The following is a 23,097-nucleotide window of genomic DNA, read 5'->3' as shown; positions in this document are numbered from 1 at the left end:
CGGTTCAAACTGTGTGACCTCGGCCGTCAAGCTGTCCAGGGCAGGGCCGAGAGGCCAGCCGGCCAGCCGGGCTGGGTCCGAGGGAGAGCAGAGCAGGGGCAGAGAAGTTGCTGACAGGAACGTGTCCGCCGAGCCTTCCCCCACAATCCCCAAGTGACTGAAATATTAATTTGCCCCAAGGCGCTACAGCTGACAGAGCGCTGCTTCACAGACAGCAAGTGGCATTTTATTAAAAAGTAAAGGAAAAAGGCCCCCTCCCCTTGACCTTTCTTTTGGGGGAAGGAGAGTTTTCTGAGGAAAAGATAGCGCTTGACAGTCTGGCCGTCGCGCCCAGTGTGGCCTGGAATGGGCCCCTGCCCTGCTGGCCAGCCGCGGCCTGGGCAGGACCCCTCCCCTACTGGGAATGCAGGCCGGTTGCTCCCACTGGGACCACTGGGGACCTGAGAGTTGGTAGCCCCCGGGGTCCACCCCCAGCAGCTCCCAGAAGTCACCTGCCGAGGTCCCCTTGCCCCGCACTGGCTGCCCTCGGGGAGGTCTCAGCAGAGGCCAGGCTGGGCTGCAGAGACCTCGGTCTTGGCTGGTTCCCAGTCTCCAAGCAGGCAGAGCATCCAGGCCCAGGGGCCAGACTCTGGGCCACATCTCCATCACTTCCTAGCTGGGTGCCTGGGGACAGACGTCCCCGCAGCTCCGTCAGCACCACAGCACAAGCTTCTGTCTGTGGTCCCGCTGGCTCGTGCCTGGCTCCCAGTGAGACCCAGCAGGCTGCTCCCATCGGTGGTTGTTGAGTGAATGAATGAAACAAGCCACATCCCAGACAGGACCTGACCTCCTCACAATGATCTGACCAATACTGATTACCCAGTCCAGGAAAAAGAGACGGGAGGGAGGGGAAAGAAAAAGTCCCCGCCACCAAATAAATAAATAAAAATATAAATAAATAAAAATATAAATAAATAAATAAATACAGGAAAGGAAGGAGGGAGGGAGAGAAGGAACTGCCCCCACCCCACCCCGGGAGCCCAGGTGAATACAGAGATGTGACTGGCTCCCCCCACCCCCCCACAACTGCTGGCCAGGTGTTCCTATTTAAAACCAAATTAATGACAGCTAAGATCCAGTTTCCCTGTCGCACCCGGCTGGCTTTAAGTGTTCAGTAGCTGTGTGTGGCTAGCGGCTGCCAGGCTGCACTGTGCAGACCAGGTTTGTATCACTTCTATGGGGGGACAGCGTGGAGCAGCCTTTGGTCTCGACAGGCGTCCAGGTGGAAGGCACAGCCACCCTGCCGTGGGCTGGACTCCTGGCCCTGCCGGGTCAGCCGAAGAGGCCCTAGGGAAGGGCGAGCAGGGGCTTGGGAGGCCCTCACCAGTGATGTGAAGGTGGGAGGACGGGGAGGGATCTGCAGTTGTCCCCGGATGCACAGGCACCCCTTACTGCCCCCACTTCACCGATGGGGAACAGAGGCGAGAGCTGCCTGGGGGGCAGGCAGACCAGAACAAGGGGCCCCAAAGGAAAAACAAACAGGATGGAGGCAGAGACCAGCCAAGAGGGGGTGCTGGTGGACAGGAGACTTGGGTGTGGGGACCAGACAGACACCCTTTGCCAACAGCCCCCTGCTCTGCTCTGCTCCCCGGGGCCACTGGGGTTCAGAAGGCACGTGCTTCCTGGGCGGGGCCCAGCCTGCTCACCTGGGTCAAAGGTGGCAGAGGGCTTGAGGGCGGCCGCAGCCAGTCTGGCCATCATGGGTGAGATGAGGCCCTTGCTCGCAGAGATCCTCTCCATGATGGAGGCCGGGGGCACTGGGACAGAGCTGGCAGCCCCCGGGGCCGAGTCTGCAGCTCCGGAGGCCACCAGAGCAGGTGTGTCAGGGGCGGCCGAGGCTGCGGCCCCCGACGACATGGCACCCAGGAGGCCAGGAGCACCGGCGGGCAGGGAGGCACTGCCACGGCCAGGCAGGAGAGGGAAGTAGGGCGCTGCGGAGGGCAGGCCAGAGTTGGAGAGGGCCAGGGCCAGGGGGATGGAGCCAGGCAAGCCCTGGGGCAGCAGCCCCGAGATCTTGCTGTTGGGAGGCTTGGTGGCGCCGGGCGCAGCCTCGGCCGCGGAGGCCAGGGGCGCGGCGGGCTGCTGGCTGGTGGGGGAGGCGCTGAGGCTGGAGTTCTTGCTGCTCAGGGCAGAAAAGTCGACCAGGTCGTCGTTGCTGGACTCCTCGTGCTCCGTGTCCTTGGCGCCCAGCAGCGAGGGCGGCAGCCCCAGCACGCCCGAGGAGCGGATGTGCCGGCGCTCATGCTTGCGCTTGTGCGAGGTCATCTGGCTGGTGGAGGTGAAGGTGAAGCCGCAGCCGGCGCGGATGCAGTGGAAGTGGTTGGTGGCCTTGCTGTACATGCAGCCCTCGTACTTGCACTCCTCGTACTTGTAGAACTTCTTGAAGCCGTCCTTAGCGTAGGCATCGTCCTTGATGTGGTAGCTCTTGTGCTTCTCGATGTCACACTTGTTCTTGAAGGTGAAAGTACAGCCGGGGCGCCTGGGCAGGACATCGTGAGCCTGTCACGGGGCCTCCGGGCACCCAGCGGAGGCTCCGCCCTGTGTCCCCCCGCCACGGCCCTGGGAGGGACGGTGTCCGGGATGGAAGACCCAGGCTGGTCTCTGGGCAGCCCCCTCCCCTCGTCCCTACTCCTGTGGAGGAGGCAGGGCCCTGAGCCGTCCCGTGAGCGTGCTTCCTGCCTCTGTTCCTCCTCCAGCCCAGGAGGTGCCCCCAGCCCCCAGCGCCGGCCAGGCCCTGCTCACCTGCAGTGGAAGTGTGTGGTCTTCTGCCCGTAGAACTGGCAGTCGGCTGAGCCACAGTCCTCGGTGGCTCGGAAGCGCTGGAAGCCGTCGTTGATGAGCTGGGTGTTCTTCTTGTGGAAGTTCTCGTGGGTCATCACGTCTGAGGTGCTGGTGTACACCTTGTTACAGCCCACCTGCAGGGGCCAGAACGCAGTCAGTGCAATGGACGCCGGGCACGCCGGGCCAAGGTCAGAGCTATCGGACGCAGCTGGGGCCAAGGGAGAGCTTCACACCTCAGCCTGGGGGTCTTGGGGGCTGGCCACTCAGAGCACCACCCGGGCTCCCCAGGAGAGGCCTGCTGAGGGCTGGGCTTTGCTCACAGACCCTGAACGCGCAGCCCAGCCGAGGGAGCTGTGCTCTGCATGAGCTGGTTTGGTGTCCTAGAGTGCGGCCCGACCTCCAAACCCTCCAGCTGGACAGGGGCTGGACCCTGGAGGTCACCTTTAGCCTGGGGACTTCCTTAGTGGATGATTCCTTGGCCCGGGGCCCTCCCACCCCACCGCCGCTGGGCCAGGCAGGCAATGTTGCCATATTGAGTAAAAAGCGGTGGAATCTGAACCCTCGTGAAGGCCGGCCTGTGCCAGCGCCTGCACCATCTCAGAGCCCGGAGGGCGGGCCCCCCTCCCCGTGGCCCAGGTTGTTTCAGAGAGGCCATAACAACCCCTGCCAAATACCGGGGGGAGGCACGGCGGCTGCTACTGCAACCCAAAGTCGCTCCTCCTAGGCCTGACACCTTGAAAAAGCCCAGACTCAGTGTGGCATTAAAACAAAGAATTAAACAAAAACCTCCTCAGGAGTCATCTGCAATGCTGCTCTTGGTGGTAAAGCCTGAAAAATGTCGGTCTGTATAAACAGCTCGCTGAATTTCACCCACACCAAGTATGGCCATGGGGAAGGCCCCGCCCTGGGCCCCCCAGACACGGCCCACGTGCGAGCCCCCGCCGCTCCGCCGGCTGGCCGGCTGCCGGGGGCAGAGGCACCTGCATGCAGTGGTAGTGGGTGCTCTTTCCGTTCAGGTGGCAGCCGTGGTAGTAGACGCTGCAGTCGTCCAGCGGGCTGAAGCGCATGAAGCCGTGCTGCAGGGAGTTGTCCCGCTTCTTGTGCATGTTGTAGTGCCGGATCACGTCCTGCTTGCTCGTGAACCTCTGCCAGGAGACAACGCCGAGTTGGCAGGAGCCTGCCCCCGCCCCTCCCGCCCGCCGTGCCAAGTGCGCCTGGGCCGGGTGGTGGCCCCTGTGCCCTCAGGTCACTCTATAAATAACCTGCTGGGGGTTGTGGCAGCAGAGGCTGCCCAAGGCCAGTTCCCAGCACACTGGCCCTTGGAGCGAGCAGTTTCCAGGGTTCGAGAACCACAAACCCTTCCCTGAGGCTCCCAGCAGCCATGGCCAGGAGCGCAGAAGATGACCCCGGCCAGATGCTGAAGGCAGGGGCTCCGAGGGGTGGCAGCTCTGCCTGGTGTAGACTGCCCGAGTGCCACCTCTCTACGGGTGCCACGCTTGCCACAGGTGGCTTCAGACATAAGTGACAATCTCTCTGAGCCTCAATTTGATCAAGCACCCCCCCACCCTACTTCCAGAAACGGCCTGCAGCACGCCGTGCACGGTGGGGAAGCAGAGCTGGCCGGGCGGCCTCTACCTGGTAGTTGCACTCGGGGTCAAGGCAGTGGTAGTGCTCGCGGTACTGGTAGGCGCAGTGGATGTGGCCACAGTGCTGACTGCCCGAGAACCTGGAGGGAGGGAGGAGTGCAGTCAAGCCCTTCTCAGGGTCCCCCAGGGGGCACTCATCCAGGGTCTCAGGTCTGAGCAGTCACCTCTTCATGCCCATGCCCCAGAGAAGTGCCGCTGGGTTTGCAGGGCTCTGTGGGGCTGGGGGAGGGGTGCAGAGACCTGGGAAGTGACTGGGCCCACTGGCAGTCCAGGCCTAGCCTGTAGGCTCCACACCTGCCAGCCGCCACCTGGGAATGAGTGCCAGGTGGGGAGGAAGTCATGGGGGGTGGGCCCTGTGCCATGCCAGGGACAGCCGAGGAGATCCAGAGTCCAAATGTGGCCCACAGCCCACCCAGCTCTGGCCAGGTGCTGGTGATTGTGGCATGGCCAGCCAGGGCTCTGCTCCTGAGAGGTGTTAAAGGGCTCTCTCTGTCCCGGGCTTTTCCCGACACTTGAAACAGTCCAGAGTTATGAATTTTTAAAGCCTAGCATCTGTTTGGCTTCCTGCAGCGGGGAGCTCAGTCTCCAGCCAACTCCGCAGCCAGGAGCCCGCACTGCCCGGTCTCTGCCCACCTCCCAGAAAACCCCAGTCCATTTGCAGGCCCGTGCTGCTCGGGACGTGGTTCTCAGCCTTGGTGATGACCAGCCCTGGGCGGCCAAACTGGGGAGAGCACACTGGGATGACGGCGGAGAACGTGGTTTGTGCGGGTGGCCAGCCCCACCAAGGATGACGACACAGCGCAGCAGGGAGAGAAACCCCTCCCGTAAGGGGGAAACCGCTTGCAAATAAATATTTGAGCTAAAGCTGCCAAAGGGGCCATCTGCTGATGCACTAATAACGACGATAATAATAATGAAGAGAAGACGGAACAGAGCAAAGCTGAAAAGGCAGACAGGGATGAGGGAGGAGAGGGCTGGGAGGGACAGGAGGAACTTGGAAGGTCAGCGCCGGTGTGGTGCTGCCCCACCAGGAACTGGCACGAGGCCTGGCCTGGGCAGTTTGTTGAGGCGAAGGTTATTTACCTGCCAATCCTGCTACCTTTGGGTTGGAAAGGGGTGGCTTGGGGGCCAGGGGGTGTCAGGGCTTCTCTGGGGGAGCCACTGGGCTGCCACACAGTCAAAAGGACAACTGCTCACACCCCTTCTCCACCCCGAAGGCTCCAGGGAAACCTGCACCCTACCCAAGGCTCCAAGTGGAGGTGGGACCCAGGTCAGTTGAGAGGGGGCCCTGCACTCACCTATGGCTAGACCCTGCCGCCTAGTCCCTCTCCTGGCCCTACCTGGGGTATACGGTGCTTAAGGACTATGTGGCTTGGACCACACCCGTGAGAAGGCACATGGGGCAGACCCTTGGGAGAGTCAGGGACAGTGAGTGGGGGTGGGGCGGAGGCAGACACCCTGGCCCTGGCGCTCAGAGGGCTGGTGATGGTCTCACTGTTCCTGTGCATCCCTGGATCCCCCAACTTTCCTCCATGGCGCTGTCCTCCGAGGGGCCTACCTGGCAATATATTTCTGGTAAATGTTTACATCTTCAGTGACAGCTGGTTTATCTGTGGGCAGTCCGTTCCTGGTGAGAGACACACAGGGCACAGCCGATTAGCGGACGGGGGTGGCCTCGTGCCCCAGGAGTGGCTGGGGCAGCTCCCTGCCCTGCCTGGGTCTCTGGCTCTGTGGTGTCCAAGGCTCTCAGGGTGGAACAGAGGGAGCCCCGTGGCCGGCACCGGGCAGCGTTCAATGGGCCCAGCTCTGCAAAGGCCAGGGCAGCCCCAAGCGCAGAGGGGGACTCGCGGGCTCCACCTCAGGCCCAGCCTGGCCTCGAGTCCACCTGGCTTAGCGCCTCGGCAGCAAGGGCTGTCAGCACGCAGGGACATCAGGAGGCTGCTGGCTGGACAGCAGGTACCAGACCCCCGGAGGAGGAATGCAGGGGAGGAGGGGCGGGGCCAGCAAGTGCAGCTGGGCAGATGGGAAAAGGCCCCTCCAGCCTCCTGCCAGAGGGGGCTGCCCGGATCTGCCTCAGGCTGACAGCCGCCGCCAGGGTCTAGAGGCCCTGTACACGTGCTGTGAAGAGAAGGGTTCGGGTAATGCCCAGTCCCACGTGGTCAGCTGCACACCGTCCAGGCACTCCCCTGGCCCTGGCAAGGCAAAAAGGCTGTCTGTGCCCCCAACCCAGCCCTCTATCTTCCCTTCTTGCCTCCCTCCGAGTCTAGGCCTTGAGCCCGGGAGCAAAGGCCACCAGCACAGACCCTAGAAGCCCCGCCCCAAGGCAGGCTTCTCTCAGCCCACCACAAGGCTGCACTTGGCTCTTGCAGCCCCGGTGCAGGAAGCCTGCCGGCATGGGCTTGCTGCCAGGTGAGTGCGCACACGAGTCCCTGGATGGTGAGCACGTGATGCGGCTTGTGTAGGGCCATGGACGGTACGTGAGCACCCCTGGCGTGCATGTGAGCCCCAGGTGAGGGCACCTCGTGGTTACGTAGGTGTGTGCACATGTAAGCACCTGCATGAATGGGAGTGTGCATGCGCCCGGGTGGGTGCACAAGAGGTGTGCATGGGGCGTGAGCAGCGTGTATGCCCACCAGTGACAGTGTCACAGTAGGGAAGTGGGCCTCCCGCCTAGCCCACCCCAGGATCTGGGTGGCCGCGGGGGTGGGGAGCACCTTACTTGACAGTGGAGACGGTCCCCGTGGTGATGGAGTCTGTTTTGGAGAAGGTTGACTTCAGGTACTCAGGAGTGTTGAAGGACAGGGAGGCAGGTGGCTCAGGCCCCGGGCCAGGGGCACTGGGAGTGCTGGGCCCACTGGCCAGGGGTGCAGGAGCCAGGCTGGGGGTAGGCGGGACCTTGGCGGGGCCCGGCTTCTGGATGCCCCGGACGTCGTACTTGGAAGGGCGCCCCACCTTGCCTGTCTTGAAGGCGATGGCCCCGCCCATGTCAGGGCTGCCCTCTCCTGGTTTGAACAGGTGCAGGTACTTGACGTTCTCCAGGTCGTACTTGGATGGCTTCTTGTAAGTGCTCCCGTTCTGGGGCCGCAGGTTCTCGCCTGTCTTCAGTTTTTGGATGAAGAAGTCGTACTTAGAGGCCCGGGCCACCAGGCTCTGCATCTGGACACTGCTGTGGGATGGCAGGGGCAGGATGGTGGCCTTGGTCTCCAGGTGTGCGGTGTTGCTGGGCAGCCGCAGGCCGGGCAGTGGGCCCACCACCTCCTTGCCCGCCCGTTCCTCAGCCTTGGCGCCGTGGGCTGGCCACGAGAGTTGCTCGCCGGCCTTGAGCTTGCGAATGTACTCCTCGTACTTGGAGAAACGTGCCCGCTTGCTGAGGGTCTCCTCGGAGGTGGGCAGCATGGAGGAGGTGGCGGCCTCAGGGGTGGAGCCCGCGTGCAGCTTCTCGAAGCTGATCTTCCTGGCCAGCTCGTCCCTTGTGTTCTGGTCGTCATAGCCAAACATGCCCAGGAACTCGGTCATGGTGGAGGCCGCGTAGTCTCGCAGTGAAGAGGCCTCTCCTGTCGGGGGTGGTGAGGAGAGGGGTGAGTCACCTCATGGAGGGAGCAGGGGAGGAAGGGACCGGGCCCCCACCCATAGGTGGAGGGGGCTAGCTCCAGGAGGGGCGGAGCAGGACATGATCTATGGACATTTGGCTCACTTGTTAGGTTTTACGACTCTTAAATTAATTTGTTTTAAAAAAAAGTAATTAATACTGGGGTAAAATAAAACGAGTTCATCAATGCCAGGAAAATCAATTTCCTAAATGTTCTGGCCGATGGCTTTTCAGTACATTAAACAAAGTTTCATAAATGTCTCCGCTCTCTCGCCTTGGCCTAATATGAAAGAGAAGTCATCTTACTGGAAGTAAGGTCAGACCCCAACCTGCATCCTGGGGTGGGGGCAGTGAGAAGGGCTGGGGACAGGAAGCCATGAGGGGCAGTGGCTGGGCAGTCAGGAGGGAGCCAGGGGCTGAGGGAGATGCTCGGGTGGGATCGGGGTGGGCCTGGCTGGAGAACTCTCCCTGGCCCCTCACACGGAGCCCTGGCGGGTGAGGGGAAAGCCCTCCTTGGGCTGCTGACGGCCCCAGTAATGCAGCTGAGTGGGCCAGACTCTGCAGGAGAGGGTCCCCAAGACTCATGTAGGGCCCCAAGTCTAGTAGCGATTTAATCATCCTTCACACTCCCCTGTCATCTTCCAGCCCTTGGGCTCACACACAAGAGTGGGTCACCTGGGAAGAGTGGGAGAGGCCAGCCCTGGTTGGGCCTAAAGCCTAGGGCAGTGCCCCCGAGTCTGGCTCACCCATCCTGCCCCCATCTCCATCCAAGGTGTAGTGAGAACCCAGCCTCCCTGCAGTCTCTCTCTCGCTCTTTTTTCTCACTCTCACACATACACGCACACACACCCTTACCCTCAACATACATGTTCATACTCACACATTCACACATTGCTACATACACACACACATTTTCACAGGCTCATGGCCCCAGATACTGTTCCTAACTATACAGACACATACTCGCACACAAGCCCCGCAAACCCCACACCCTGCTCCCCAAGACGAGCCTCAGGACCGTGGCAGAAGGCAGTGCCATTACGGTGCCTCTCCCACATACAAGCTCTCCCCACCGCCACCGTGTGACTCCCCGTGCACAGGAGTGCACTCCTTCACTAACACATGCTAACCACCTACCGTGCGCCACACTGGCTCAGGGCTGAGCACACATAGGACAGTGAGACCCACGTGGCTCCCGGGGTTTCCACGCCCTCTCCCCACCTGTGTAAGCCAGCCTGTGTGGGCACACTCAGCGCCAGGCCCTCAGGCTGGGGACTATTAACAGCAAGGGAAGGAGTTAAAGGGGTTTCCTCCAGGTCCCACCCAAGCCCCCAGGTATGGGCTTCGCACAGCACATCTGCAGTGGGTCCTGAGCAGGACAACAAACCCAACAGCATGTAGGAGGCACAACTCCAAGCTCCTGGGAGCGAGGGGGGCCCTGGGTGAGGAGAGGACTGCCACAGGCAGCCCCTGGCACCCGGGCTGAGCAGAGCAACTCCAGGCACCGACAGACAGCTGTTTCCCCGGGGAGGCCAGTGGTCAGGTGCTGTCCTGACCTCAAGCTCCGGAGGGTGGGGGGCAGCCTGGGAGTGGTGGGCTGTGGCTGCTGGATGCAGTGGCTCAGGGGCCGGGAAAGGGGCTAAAAATAGCTGGAGGCAGCTGCGTCTCACTATATATGGCAGAGAAACGGAGGCTCTGAAGGGCAGGCAGTCTCAAGCAGCTAAGGGGCCAAGTGGGGGTCCCAGAGGCAGCTCGGGGCCCCGCACTCCTGAAGCCCCAGGGTAGCAGGGCAGATAGGCAGTAATGCTCACCAGGCTGTCCTAGGGCCCAGGGCCACGGCCTGGGCCAGGGGACCATGGCCAGTTCAAGCCTTGCCTCCTCCACTCCCCCCAGCCCAGGGAAGGAGGCTGCAGGCGAGGCCCACTCCACCTCCTCAACACTAGTGGGGCTGGGTGCGGATGTGGACGGGTGTGGAAGGGACAGCAGCGTGGCCCTAGTCCCTGTCCCTCTCCTCTCCTCAGGCCCGGCACGATCACCTTGTGTCTGGCAGCGGCAAGGGCTTTTCCTATCAGAGGAAACTGAAGGTCACACTTTTCCTCATTGATCTTGCAATGTTTGTTAATTACTCTGTCACTGATGTGGCGAAGGATAATTAAACAGCTCTGTTTATATCTTATATGCATAATTATGTGGCTGCGCAGGGCTCCCCGCACAGGGAGGAGATGCGCCCCTCACTGCAGGGGGAAGGGGATAGGGGAGTGGGCAGGGGAGGTGCGGGCCACCGGCACGAGCCTGGGAGGGAGGTGGAGGCTGCCGCAAGGGCCCAGAGCCTGGGCGCCAGTGCTCGCCAGGACGTCCCCCGTCTGCCTGAAACCCAGGCCACCCTCCTCTGGGGAGTGGCTAGAGGCTGCTGGGTCCAAAGGACAAGGAGATGCCCGAGGAGCCAGGCCTCAGCCCTCCTGTGGGAGAGAGGTCAGCCAGAGGGCCCCGGCCAGGGCGGTGGGCCAGGCCACCCTCACGGCCCAGGAGGACAGAGACACAGGAAAGATCAAGTGGAGCAATGGAGAACAGAGACTCTTCCGGATCTCTCAAGAAACCTCCCGGTACTTGCTGAGAAGGAGCTCTGTAGCTCAGGGTGTCCTGTTGCTGTGCCCCACCCCATCCCCGACACAGCCAGGTACTGCAGCCCCCTAGAGGCTCACCTCTCTGTGGGTGTGTGCAAAGTGAAGCGCCTCCCTCCCACCCCCACCTCTCTATCCGTATCTCCTGTCTGGTTGTGTGTTCATTGTCTGTCCCTCCATCCATCCAGCCAGCCAGCCAGCCCTGTCTATCCATTCAACCACCTGTCCCTCCATCCGTTATTTCTTGAAGACCCACTGTGTGCTGGGCAGCTCCATTCTTGGGCAGCTGCCTCCTCCATCCCTTCCTTTCTTACCCTGGACTTGGATGAGGAGCCGGCATTTGGGAACAGGTGAGGAAGTGGGCGTGCTCCCTGGACACACTACTGCTTTGCTACTGGGTCTCCCCCTGCCCCTCAGGTCTGTGTCCTGCTGTGCCCCTCACTTCCCCTCATTGGCCAGACACCCACCTGAAGGCTGCTTGGTGCTGGGGCCGCTATCATCCTTGGAGACTGCCCCCTCCGCGTCCTTCTCCTCCAGGACGCCACCGTCCTTCGGGGCCTCTTCTGCGTGGTCTTCCTCGTCACTGCAGCCCCGGGGCTGGACCATGTAGACACCCTCGGGCGGCAGCTCCAGGCCCTCGCGGGCCATCCGCCCCAGCAGGGGGGTGGGCGCTGGCTCTTCGCTGTACTCCCCGTTGACCCACTTCTCAATCACCGCCCGCCTCTTGTCTTCTTCACTGCGGGGCGCGCGGGCCACCCCAGCCTCAGGGCCGCTGCGCTCTTTGTCCCGGGGCCGCAGAGGGCTGCCCTCAGCCTGGGAGCTGGCCTCCGCTCCCTTCTCCACCACCACCTGGCGGCTCAGCTTGGCGCAGATGGCGTTGAGCTTCAAGCCGCCTTTGCGCTTGGCCGCCATTGCGGGCTTGCCTGCAGGCGGGTCAGTGCACCGGGTGCCTTCAGCTGTAGGGGTGGAGGGACACAGAGGTCAGATGCCTGCATGCCCACCTGCATAGCCCCGCAGCCCCGACCCCTCCCGACTCCATCCAGCTGCCCTGAGACCTCCCCCAGGGGGCTGTGAGTGCCTGGGCCCAGCTCACAAATCACTCAGTCCTCAGAGCGCGGCACACAGTGACGCTTCAGAGTGAAGGAAGGAAGGGAGGACGCTAGGACACGAGGGGCGGTCTCCTTCCCACCACCGGGTTCTTGGAAGCACCTGCCAGGCTGGTTTTGGCCCTAATGGCTGCTCTGAAGGGTGTTAGGCCCGTCAACACACGGGGAACTGAAGTACCAGCAAGGGAGGGGGCTGTGGGCAAAGGTGACAGGTGACAGTGCTGTGCACATGCTGTCTCCCTGCACATCCCTGGGGAGGAGCCAGCCAAGAGTTGGGGCCAGCCTGTGCCAACCTCTGGCTCGACCATCACGGCTGCACTGGGGGCACCTTCCCCACCAGAACATCTTATCCCCTGGCAGTCCTCCCCCTCCAGGCCAGGTGTGACTCCACCCTCTGCCTGTGGGGACAGCAGAGGTCTCCTTTGCTTCCAGCCCCCCCTCTGCTGCTTCAGCCATTCCTGGCCCTTCACGGCCCCTCCCTGGCCACGTGTGAGCGAGGACTTTGCTTCTCCTTCTCGCCCTTGGCCTCAGCTGGCCCCTGCAGTCCTGGAAGGCCTGGCTGTTCCTGGGAAACCCACTTCCCAGCCCTGTGGAGCCCCAGCTGGCACAGGTTGGGAGTCCTCAGATCCGTATGGGCAAAGCTAGAAGCTACAGTTACAGCGCCTTAATCCCTGGACATGATGGCCTGCCACAAACAGCCGGAAACCTAATTCGGCTACTTGAGTGAGGGCCACCTTCCCCGTGGCTGCCTAGCCTGCCTCTGTCAATGATTGGGGCCCCGAGGGTCCTGGGGGGTCCTGGGGGGCATGTGGTCAGCCTGGGACCTGCATTAAGGCCAGAAAGGCTGGGCAAACACGTAGAGTGCCCATACTTGTGTACAGACCTGTTCATCCACCCCTTTAAGGAGCTCCGACTGAATGCAGACCCTGTAGCGGAGCCAGGTGGTGGCCTTGGCAGACAGGGTCTACGCTCACATGCACTCTGTGCCTCCCTGTGCCAGAGAGCAGGGCGAGGGCTGCTTGAACTTCTGTGTTCCACAAAGGTCAGAAGGCTAAGTGGAGGTAGCAGCTCTGCTCCCTAGCTCCACAGTCACAAGGGCTTCGGCGTACAGACCAACACCATGAAAACCCACACAGCTGGAGCCCACTGAGAGGCCGACTCAGCAGAAACAGCCTGTGTGCCCAGGGGTCATCCCACAAGTGAACTTCACTTGTGTACACAGATAACAGGCCAGGGGCTCCCACCAGAGCCTCAACCTTGTAGCCAGCGGCCAGTATACACAGCCGTGCTCAGCTCATGTATCCGAGAGGATTCCAGCCCAGCCCAGCCGAGTGCCAGAGAAGGGTCTGCTCAGCGCTCCCACTTCTCTCAGTCTTGCAGCCCTGATTTCAGGGCCCTGGACCTTTGCCCAAGCTAGATGTCCACTCTGCCCTGTTGGTCCCCATCTCCAAGTCTGTGTTGCCCACACCCGAGTCCACAGGCACCAGTGGGGCCCGGGGCCCTGACCATCAACTGCCTCACTTGACTTCAGGTTGGCCAGCAGGCTCCACGACACCAGGCTTCCTCCAACAGGCCTGCAGCCGGGGAGGCCTCACCTGGTCCCCTTTGTCCTCTACCCTGGATGGGGAAGGGAAGGGCGGGAGTGGGGGAGCCTGCACTATTTTTACCAGGAGGTAAGCAGCCAAGTGTGTATGGCAGACGGCAAATGAATCTATAAATATTTATCCTAAGGAAGAGGGAAGCAAAGCTCCAGGGCTGCACTTGCTGTGGTGACAACCGACCCCCCTGCCCCCACCCATCCTGGAGCCTCCCCGCACTTAGGCCCTCCCAGCCCAGTCCACCCTCTCCCCATCCAGGCTGTGTGCCTGGCTTGGTCCCTGCCTGGGCCCCCACCAGCTGTGATGCAGCTGTGCACCCAGGGCCCCCCCATCCCCAGGCCCCTTTGCTCCTGCTGACTCCCCCTACACCTGCCCTCCAGCTGCTGCTCTGCCCCAGCCCACCTGCCTTCCAGATGTTGCCCTCCCTCTGACTCGCCTGCTGGTCCCAGGGGCGGAGTGGAGGAGGCGCGTGGGCCCGGGACTCGGGCAGGAGCCGAGGCAGGACCATGCTCCTAAGTGCCAACGCGTGCGAGGCTAGGAAGGGGGGCAAACACAGGCTGAGGGCTGAGCTGCCTGCCTGCCCGCCTTCCGGCCCAGTCTGTGGGGTCTTGCTCTTTGCTACTCCATCAGAGCCCTGAGACCTATAGACGCCCCCCACTCACCCCCCACCCCTCCATGGGCTGACCCCAGACTCCTATCCATGTAAACATTCCTCTGACTTTCTTCCCTAAAATATAAACGCTGTGGCCAGCCCTCAATGGAAGGAAGCCATCCGTCCCCGGCCCTGTCACTGCCCCTTTCATCTCCTTCCCGCCACCAGCCTGCCCGCTGCTCTATTTACACTGGACACTTCCTCTGGGAACAATACTGCCCAGGAGGCGAGCTTGGGCTGGAGGGTGGGAAGGCAAGGGGACTCCCGTTCTGTTCACGGAGGGACAGGCAGACGTGGGGCTGAGGCAGGGGAGGGGAGAGGAGTGAAAGGGAGGGGAGGGGCAGGCGAGGAGGGCCAGGCCAGGCCTGGGACCTGGATATGGGCAGAGAGCCCACTCTGCTGCTGGCGGCTCTCCCAGCCTCCAGCCTCTGGCCCCAGTGGCTCTGCACTGGCCAGGGTGAACCTTGGGAGGTGGCATAGGACCAGGTTATGGCCTGGCCTCTGGGGTCAGGGAGTCATGAGCTCACGCCTGGCTCTGGCCCTGGGCAAGTGCCCTCCTCACAGAAGGGCTGCAGGGCCTGGTGAGCAAGGACTGAGGAAAAGGTAGTGGAGCCCTGGGAGCGGACAGGAGTTGGATGTGGTGCCACATCTGGCCCACGATCCTAGGCCCAGGAAACCCCACCTAGCCCAGCAGAGGCAGTGGGGAAGGAAAGGCAAGACACTTGAGGAGGGGTCCTGAGCCTTCCCCTGCTCCAGACTGAACCTTTCCTACCAGGGCTCCAGACTCAATAATGCCCCCACAGGATCTGTTCAGGTTGGGGCGAGGCCACAGTTGGACTCTCCACTTTTTTAGGCCATGATCTCACGGATGGCTTACAACGACCCAGGGGCGCATGGTCTATCATCATCCCATTTGATAGGGAAGGAGACTTAGCCTGGAGCTGCACACACACTGGCCTGAGCTTACCCTGAGGGCCGGGGCTCCGCACTGTCCCCAGTGATGGTCCTGAGGGAATTCCAGAAGGTCCTAGGCCTCCCTGACCAGAGCCTCCCTCTACCTCTGCCTGATTTCCTCCTCACTCCCACTTCCTGTTCCCATAACACGAAGCCCCCTAAAGTGTTAACTGCGATGGGTAAAATGGTGCAGCAGATTGCTACAATAAATAATTTACTGATATTTATAAATATTCAAATCAGCCAGCTTCAGAAATCGAATGAAGGGAGGGCCTCGGGAGAGGGGCCCGTTACGGCATGGATCTCATCAGTGCTCTGAGGGCTGGGAAGGCCAGAGCTCCTGCCAGTTCTGTATGGGGGGGGGGGGGCTCCCGGTGCTGCAGCTGGGCCCCTGGGCTCCTCAGCTCCCCGAGCTCCGGCGCGGGGAAGGGCGAGGTGGCTGGAAGGACCACTCCTTCTTCACCTGGTCAGGGCCCTCTCCCGAGGCAGCCTGGGCTCAAGAGGAGGAGAGGCATGGTGCCCACTGCCCGTGGCCCTGGGTCTTGGCGTTGCTTGTCTGGTGGCTGGTGGGGGGGGCAGTCCCAGGGGGCTGGGCAGGCCTGGCAGCCCCTCCCAGCCGTGAGTAATGTGTGTCGGGGCCGGGCTGCCTGTCAGCTACCAGGCTCCGGGTGCTTTATGGGCTCTGCCTGGTGGCTCTGAACTCCCTGGTAGGAAATAAAGTTCTCCCTGCGCGTCCCTTCTAAACATTTCACTCAGTGGAAACGGTGTTTAAGAAAAATGAGGGCATATTTCTTCCTAAGGATGCAGTATCCCCTTTGGGCGGCCTAATGCCCGCTGTATATCAGGAGGTGGGGAGGCAGGGGCCAGGAGCCAGTCCCCTGGGGTGGGAGTATAGGAGGCCAGGGCCCTGGCTTGCCTGATGCCAGGCAGCTCGGGGAACACGGGGCACTGCCAAGCCACTCCGGCGGTTGCCCTGGCTCATGGCGTCCACAGCCCATGGCCGTCGGCCCCTCTGAGTACCTCCTGTGCCGGGGAGCAGGCTGTGTAGCTTGCAGTATCACTTTGGTAATGCCCAGCGGCCCCATAACAACTGTCCCGATCCCACTTCCAGATGAGAAAGCAGAGGTAGCGAGACTGGTAGTCAGTGCTGGAGCCCAACTCCCATCAGACTCAGATGTCCAAGGTCACAGTCTTAAACCCACTCATGCCTCCCACAGCCTTAGAGCCAGCTGTCCTGGAGTCTCGGGAGGTGGCTGTGCTACCCTGTAAGAACTTGACTTCGATGGGCTCTGGGCCCCAGGTTGGGGGTGTTGTCTTGTGCCCATTCAACACTCTGTGCACCCTCTGCAAGCCAGAATCCTGAGGCTGCCATGTTATCGAGACAGGCAGTCCCAATGCCTATGTCGCAGCCTGTTCGGCTCAGACGAGGGAACAGGCGTTAAAAAGTCATTACAAGAGCCGTCACCGTGGTAAAAAGCAGGTGCCGCAGGAGCAGCAGGTCTGTGATCAGGGACGTGTTCAGCCACCCTCCACCCCTCTGCTCCCCTCCTGGACACGCCCCCCCCAGCCCTACACAGCCCACACAGTCAGCCCCCTCTGAACAGCTTCTCCCAGCTCCTGCAGCTCTGATCCTTCCCCCCACAGAGCCTGCTCTCCAGGGCCCACCCCACGTGAGAACAGAAGGGTCTCTGAGCTTTTGTGGGGTGCTGGAGGCGGGGGGAGGAATGGTCGTGGCTCACTGGGGGTCCTCAACAGCTCCAAGCTGGGGAGTAGGAGGGGCTCAGCCTCTGGGGCCTGGCCTGCCCCCCTTGTTTATTTATTTATTATGATTTTTTAGTCCAGTTAAAAGGTTTACTATCCAGACGCGTCTAAGTGGCCTCACTTAGCGTAAGTAACTCTATAAATCAGGGGAACTGTTAGCATCCACCACACAGGCGGGCTATCAATCTCCCCCAGGTCACAGCCAAACAGGAAGGGGAGAAGAGAGAGAGTTACCACCCAGGGGAGATTTAAAACACACACACACACACACACAGTGAGCACACGCACGCAGACTGCGTGCCTGTCCGTGCACACACTCGGGTGCTGCTGCATCTGTACAGTCATAGCGCATTCACACGTGCACAGGTGGAGCGGACCACAAACTTGCAATGCCGCGTGTGGCCGTGGTAACAGAACACAACACAGCCAGAAACGGAGGCAGGTCCTGAGCGGGGGAGCCTCCGCGGGAGACCAGGGCCCCCACAGCCGGCTCTTACTGCCTAAGCAGCCGTGCTTGGCAGGTGGCTTTGGAAGGGGTCTCTTGGGTTCCTGTCCCTCTTGGTGGCCCCGGCTCCGAAACCAAAAGGGACGGAGCTTTTCTCCCTTCTACACGGGAACTGGGGCCAGAGACGACCGGGAGGCTGAGTCGCAGGCCACGGCGCTGGGCATGTCCTCCTCTCAGGTCCTCCCTGCTGCACCCCAGGCTGAGCACACCCAGACACAGCGCCCGGCTGGAGAAGGGCGGCCCCCCCGAGACGGGCGATCTGCCGCCCTGCAGAGAAGCAGAGGCTGTGACGCTAGGGCGGGTGTCCGGGGTGTCCTTCTCCAAGTGGCCGCAGAACTGCCCCAGCATTTTCCCCCAGTGGGTGCAGCTGGGTATCCACATGGCCTGGACACCCCCCCCCCCCCAGCCCTAGAAGGCCCCACTAGCTGAGCCACACCACGGACGGGAACAGAGGAAGCTGCTCCTGGCCTCCCCCAGGTCCACGGGGTGGACGCAGGTGAGGCGGCCGGCTGGGTGCAGGGCTGGGGTGGGGGTGGGGGGTGGAGACCTGCCCAGGCCCACCTCCCCTCCCGGCTTGCCTGTGCTCACCCGCTCGCCTGCCCGCTGCATCTCCCCATGAACTCTATTTCTCTTTCCTCTCTGAAAACAACTGAGCTGTAAATACTGTTTAACCTTCTCCCCCCCTCCCCTCCCAACACCCCCTCCCCTCCGCACTATAAAAACACAAATATGCCATAACTCAGCCGGCCCGGCCGCCCAGCCTCCAACATGCCCCGCGCCCGGGCCTCTCAGGAAGGTCATTACAAACGACTTTCCGATTCACTGCTCCTGAAATAATTTTGTGTATTAAAACCTGAATCTGCACTTTCTGGGGCCGAAAGCCTCGCTTAATTATGGCGGGTGTCCTTGGGACGGACAGTGATCCTTCACTCGCCAGCCCGCGCGCCAGCCCTCCGCCCGCCAGCCCGCCCCCCTCCCCGGGCCCAATCTGTTTTCAAAGTGTGTCTGTCCTTTATTAAATTGTTTTCTTTTCCACATTATCAGTTGCCATGGAGACCTCATCTCTCGGATTATTTGAATTTCATTATATCTATTGATTTGGGAGCATTTCATCTTTTTTATTGTTTTTCTGTCAATTTTCAGAACGAATAACCATCTAATTTGCGTCAGAGCTGATTATGTTTGTCCCTCAATAGAGGTCGGCAGCTGCGCTGGGGAAACAAATCAATGAGAAACCATCATAAAACTCCCCACTCCGGTCTCCAGGATGTGTGGGTGACATTCCACGCCTGCGAGAGACACACTCATCAGCTCCAACTTCAGCTACGGCGGCGGCCGCTCCGCTCCGCGTCCGCCTCCTTTGGCCTTAATATTTAATTTCGCGATTTGGGGCATTATTAGTGGTGTTTTTATTAGTGCGTGTGCCCGTGAGTGTTTGGTGGTGGGCTGGCCATTTCATTAATTTGTGGGTGAGGCAGGGAAACCCCGGAGGAGGGCAGGGCAGACGGCATCGGGGGTGCGGCGGGAAGTGGAGGACGGGGCTGGGGGGGAAGCGGCGAGGAGGGGATGGGAGTCTGGGGACCGGGAGGGCCCTGCGGACAGGCTGGAAAAGGGGGGACCAAGCGAAGGGGAGGAAAAGAGGGAATTCAAATTGCTTACTTTGTTGGTTTTTTTTAAATAATTTATGCAATTTTAAGCATTTATGTATAAATTTTTTAATAAGCCACCCTGGAGCAGGATGGCCATTAACATCGCAACGTCCTTCTGTCCAATGGGCTGGCGGAGAGGATCAATTTCTGAGAGTACTTTCCCTTTTTTATGACATGATAAAATGCTTTTAAAGCAACTTACACAAATATGGAAATTTTTTCTTTTTTTTTTTTTTTCCGTCCCCTCTCCCTTCCCCTAACAGCCTTCTTATTCACCAGGGAGGGGGGTGTGCGTACACACACACACACACACACACATTTGCACTCACGCGCTCTCCCCTGCTGGGGAGGGGGCCGAGGGGCTGGCAAGGAGACAGCCCCAGTTCTAACTGGAACCGGCCGCCTGTCCTTCTAACAAGGGCATAAACTTTCATTACCCATGCACGCAGTCAAAGACAATTTAGGGAAACGCGCTGCTCGGAAAAGGAAAACCTCAGCGATTCGTGGCCCACACCGCCACCACCATCTGGGGGCTCTTCCTCCAGCCCTGGGACACCTGGGCCCTGGCCCTCCAGCCCTGGCCAGCAGGAGGCGGTGGGGGGAGGTAGAGCGGGGCAGCTTCCGGGTTGTGCCCTCAGTGGGAAGCAGCCTGAAGTGGGACAGGAGCCCAGACAGATAGCAAGGGTCTCCCTCCTTGGCTACGCTGGACCAGGCTGGCCCTGGACAGGGACTGGCCCTCTCCTGATGCCCCTTCCATAACCCTAACCAGGTGAGGGTCCCAGAGGGCAAGCACAGAGCTCCTTCATTTTTGCATCCCAGTCACCAGAACCCAGCACAAGTCCCCTGTGTGGATGGACGGACAGAAGATGGACGGAGCAAAGATCAAGAAGGGAAAAAGGCCCTAAGGTGACCTGAGGGTTCGACAGGAGTCCCAGACACTGGGGGCAAGACGCCCTCCCCAGGATCTCTACTCTGGAAACAGGTCTGGGGCAGAAACACCTCTGGGTGCAGGGCCAGTGGCGTCAGCCACCATCACCCCCACCTGGGCTGAGCCCTGGAATTTCTTGGAGATGAAGGTGGGCCTGTGAGGAAGGCGGCAAACGGTCCAGTCTCCAGACCCTGGGTGACCCTGACCTCACCTTCTAGCTCCTCTCACCCGAGGGTGGGCCCTGCCTGAGCCCCTCCCTGCCCTGCTGCCGTGGGACAGCGTCCAGCTCTCTGAGCTCACACCAGGGCACTGGGCTTCAGCCACTTCCGAGTGGGACAAAGCAACACTAGAGACTGGCCCCTCTCAGGAGCCGCAGGAGTCTTCTGCCCTAGGCCTCGATGTCCTCATCTGTCACGCAGCACGCTGAAGGGATGACGTGGTGACGTGGCTGGCACGTGGAGCCTGCCACGCTGCTCGGCGGTGGCTATAGGCAGAGTCGCCGTGCACTTTGGCACAGAGGCCAGCGCCACACTGCCTGCCTCTGCCAGGAAACAGAGGCCTGTCCTGTGCCTGCTGCCTGCTCAGTCCCTCAAAGCCCAACTTTCTTCTTGGGTCCTCACCTGCCAGGCCTCCAGGTCCAGGCCCTTCCACCTGACCACTGGGCCACCCAGTCCTTGGACCCTCTGTTTTGGCCAGGCTACCCCCAAACCCTTGTGGGGATGTGAGGAGAGCGCCCACCCTTCCGCCTTTTCTCTGCGCAGATCCCCCCCCAACTGTCATTAAAATAACAAGTTTCTGTTACAATCTAAACATTCCCACATCGCATAAAGGGTTATATTACACCCGAGTCACTCCCGGCCCGTGTTTGCACAGAAAAGCTCACGGCAGGTCCCCCCTCCTGACGAAGTGACTTATTAAAGTTTAAACAGTAATTAACAGAACAATAAAAATAAAGGGATGTTTGGGGAGTCATAGCGCACACAGGGTTTTTGGCAGTGCCAGCAGTTTTTCAGTGCCCTGCGCTGGCAGCAAAATGTGACTATGAAGCCAGGGGGACGGAGCATGGGGCCAGGGCTGGGCCAGGGAGACTTCAGGCCTGAGGGTGAGAAGCCAAGAGGCCAGGCTGCAGAGAAGGGATGAAGGGCCCAGGGCAGCAGGGTGGGCATGCTGTGGGCAGGCGAAAAGGTCCTACAGGCAGGAACGCACTGGGCCCGGGGTGGCGAGGCCTCCTGAGGCTGGGAGGGGCCGTGGTGGAGCCCAGCTTGGCCCCGGGCACTTCCGGGAGCCCTGCCTCGGTCACAGCCAGCCAACTCCAGCACAGATCTGGCTGGGGGAGGTCTCGGTTCCTCCAGCCCCGAGGGCATTGTAAGACCATGTAGAATGATGCCTAGGGCTGCCCTCTACCCCCTAGCCACTGTGGGCTTCTCTCCCTCCTCCCCCAGCTCCTGGGGCCAGGGTGCCCCGATAACTCTCTGGAAGCACTGGTATCTCTTAGGCATAAGTAAGGACTTGAGGAAAGGCCTTCCTCTTTGGCTCTGGGCAGAGGGGCACCAGAGGCTAATGGACGCACCCATTGGCTGGGCCAGGCAGGTCCCAGTGGAGGGCGGCAAGGGAGGGCAAGTGGAGGCTGGTCTGTGGCCCGGTCAGCCACCAAACATGGATGGGACATTGTGGGCAAGAGGGGAGGTCCTCCTCTTGCAGGGGCTGAGGTCCACAGGAGGTGGGCCTGTGGGTCAAAGCCAGTTAAGCCAGCTGTCCTCAGGCGAGGGCAGAGAGACACAGGTCAGAGCGCTTGGTGCTTCTTCCTCAAAGCCTTGGAGGCTGAGGGTGAAGGCAGAGCAGGAACCCCCAGCAGCCACCACGTGTATCTCAGCGGAAGGCGAACCTAGGACACCAGGGCTCTGCAGGGCTGGCGTTGACCTGCGGGCCGCCGAGCCGCCTTGCTTGTCCTGCCTCTCCAAGGGGAACCACTGTAGGCCAGAAGTCTCTCCTCACCACCTAGGATTAGCTCCAAAAACTGATTTCTCAGCAGAGCACAGCCCTACCCACTCTGGACCACGCAGGTTCCTCCTACCAGGATACAGGGCCAATTCAGAGACACCAGGAGAACCGTGAGTAGGCCTCTCCACCTGCCCCTGTGCCTCAGTGTGCCAACCTGCCCAGGCCTGCCTCTGTCGGGGCGCCTGCCATCAGCAGCCTCGAGCCAGCAGCAAGCTGGGAAACAAGCCCCTGGCCCCGGGTGAGCAGCCCTCCTGGGCCCTGGCACAGGCTCCCAGGCTGGTCTTCCACATTCTAGAGGCATGGGCCAGTGGGATTCACATGTGGAGGTGAAAGGCTGGGCTGGGCTGGAGGCCCACTCTCACCTCCTGTGGCTGAGGACTGGATCCTGGGCAGCAGATGGGCACAAAGGGCAGGGACTTTGGCTCTGGTTAGGTCCCCCTGGTGCCCAGTCACCTCACTGCCTCTCATCAAGGCCCCTGTGGACACAGCCAGCAGGGGAGTGCAGGGCCCCAAAGACAGAGGTGCTTGTCCTGAGCCCTGCATTAAGGCCAGTAGCATCTCTTCCCATCTCTCCTGGGCACAGCTGCTTGGGGCTCCAACCCCCACAGACAAACTGACCATGGTGAGGGAAGAGTGGAAGGTCAGGGCAGTGGGAACTCAGAAGGGGCAGGCGACGCTGCGCCAGCCTCCAGCTGCTCTCCTCAGAGGTGGGCGGGGGAGCTGGGCTGAAGGAGGCGGACTGAGTCACCGGCTCCAAAGCCAGGTTGGCAGGGGTGCCCTCAGGGGCTGGAAGCAAGGCAGGGAGAGTCTAGGTGGCACTAAGGAGGGCGGGTGGGGACACAGCCCTTCTAACGCATATGCTCTAAGGTGGGTGAGCAGAGAGCCAGGTCTCACGCTCAGGGACCACGCAGCCTCGGGATGAAGGGACAGCTACCAGGGCGGATGGAGGCTGTCGCAGATCTGCGCGGAACTTCAGCGCTGGAAAAGAAGGCCCGAGGCCTGAGAGCTCTGGAGCTTTGGGGAGGGCCACAGTCGCTCACGCACGGCCCGGGAGCTCACGTGGCTGCACATTCCACGTTCAAGGGGAACTTCCCAGAGTCTTGGAGATGGCTCCAGGGCCCCGAGGCCCCAGATACCACGGGTTCCCTGCTGGGGAGTGCTTGAGCCACATGCTGGTCTTCCTGGGCAAGGACCCCACAGAGCCCTGATCAGCACCCCCTGCTACAGGGTCTGGAGGACGGGAGGGCAAGTGGAGGCTGGCTCTGTG

At 61.2% G+C, this 23,097-nt stretch overlaps 1 protein-coding gene across 1 annotated transcript in view; it reads right to left on the bottom strand.

The window, feature by feature from the left end:
- Nucleotides 1-23,097, bottom strand: part of CASZ1 (castor zinc finger 1) — a 42,559-nt gene that overhangs the window by 4,437 nt on the left and 15,025 nt on the right. Inside the window, exons 3-9 of the mRNA XM_089301481.1 lie at nucleotides 11,144-11,632; nucleotides 7,186-8,020; nucleotides 6,025-6,093; nucleotides 4,456-4,546; nucleotides 3,801-3,965; nucleotides 2,782-2,954; nucleotides 1,686-2,518 (exon numbers count right to left, since the gene is read on the bottom strand). Coding sequence (XP_089157607.1) covers nucleotides 1,686-2,518; nucleotides 2,782-2,954; nucleotides 3,801-3,965; nucleotides 4,456-4,546; nucleotides 6,025-6,093; nucleotides 7,186-8,020; nucleotides 11,144-11,632 — 2,655 coding nt within the window. The remainder of the gene's footprint in view (nucleotides 1-1,685; nucleotides 2,519-2,781; nucleotides 2,955-3,800; nucleotides 3,966-4,455; nucleotides 4,547-6,024; nucleotides 6,094-7,185; nucleotides 8,021-11,143; nucleotides 11,633-23,097) is intronic.

This window comes from Oryctolagus cuniculus, chromosome 7 (assembly GCF_051225735.1).
Source record: "Oryctolagus cuniculus isolate XC-2025 breed Fujian yellow rabbit chromosome 7, ASM5122573v1, whole genome shotgun sequence".
Classification (NCBI taxonomy): domain Eukaryota; kingdom Metazoa; phylum Chordata; class Mammalia; order Lagomorpha; family Leporidae; genus Oryctolagus; species Oryctolagus cuniculus.
This window is presented reverse-complemented; position numbering and strand designations above follow the sequence as displayed.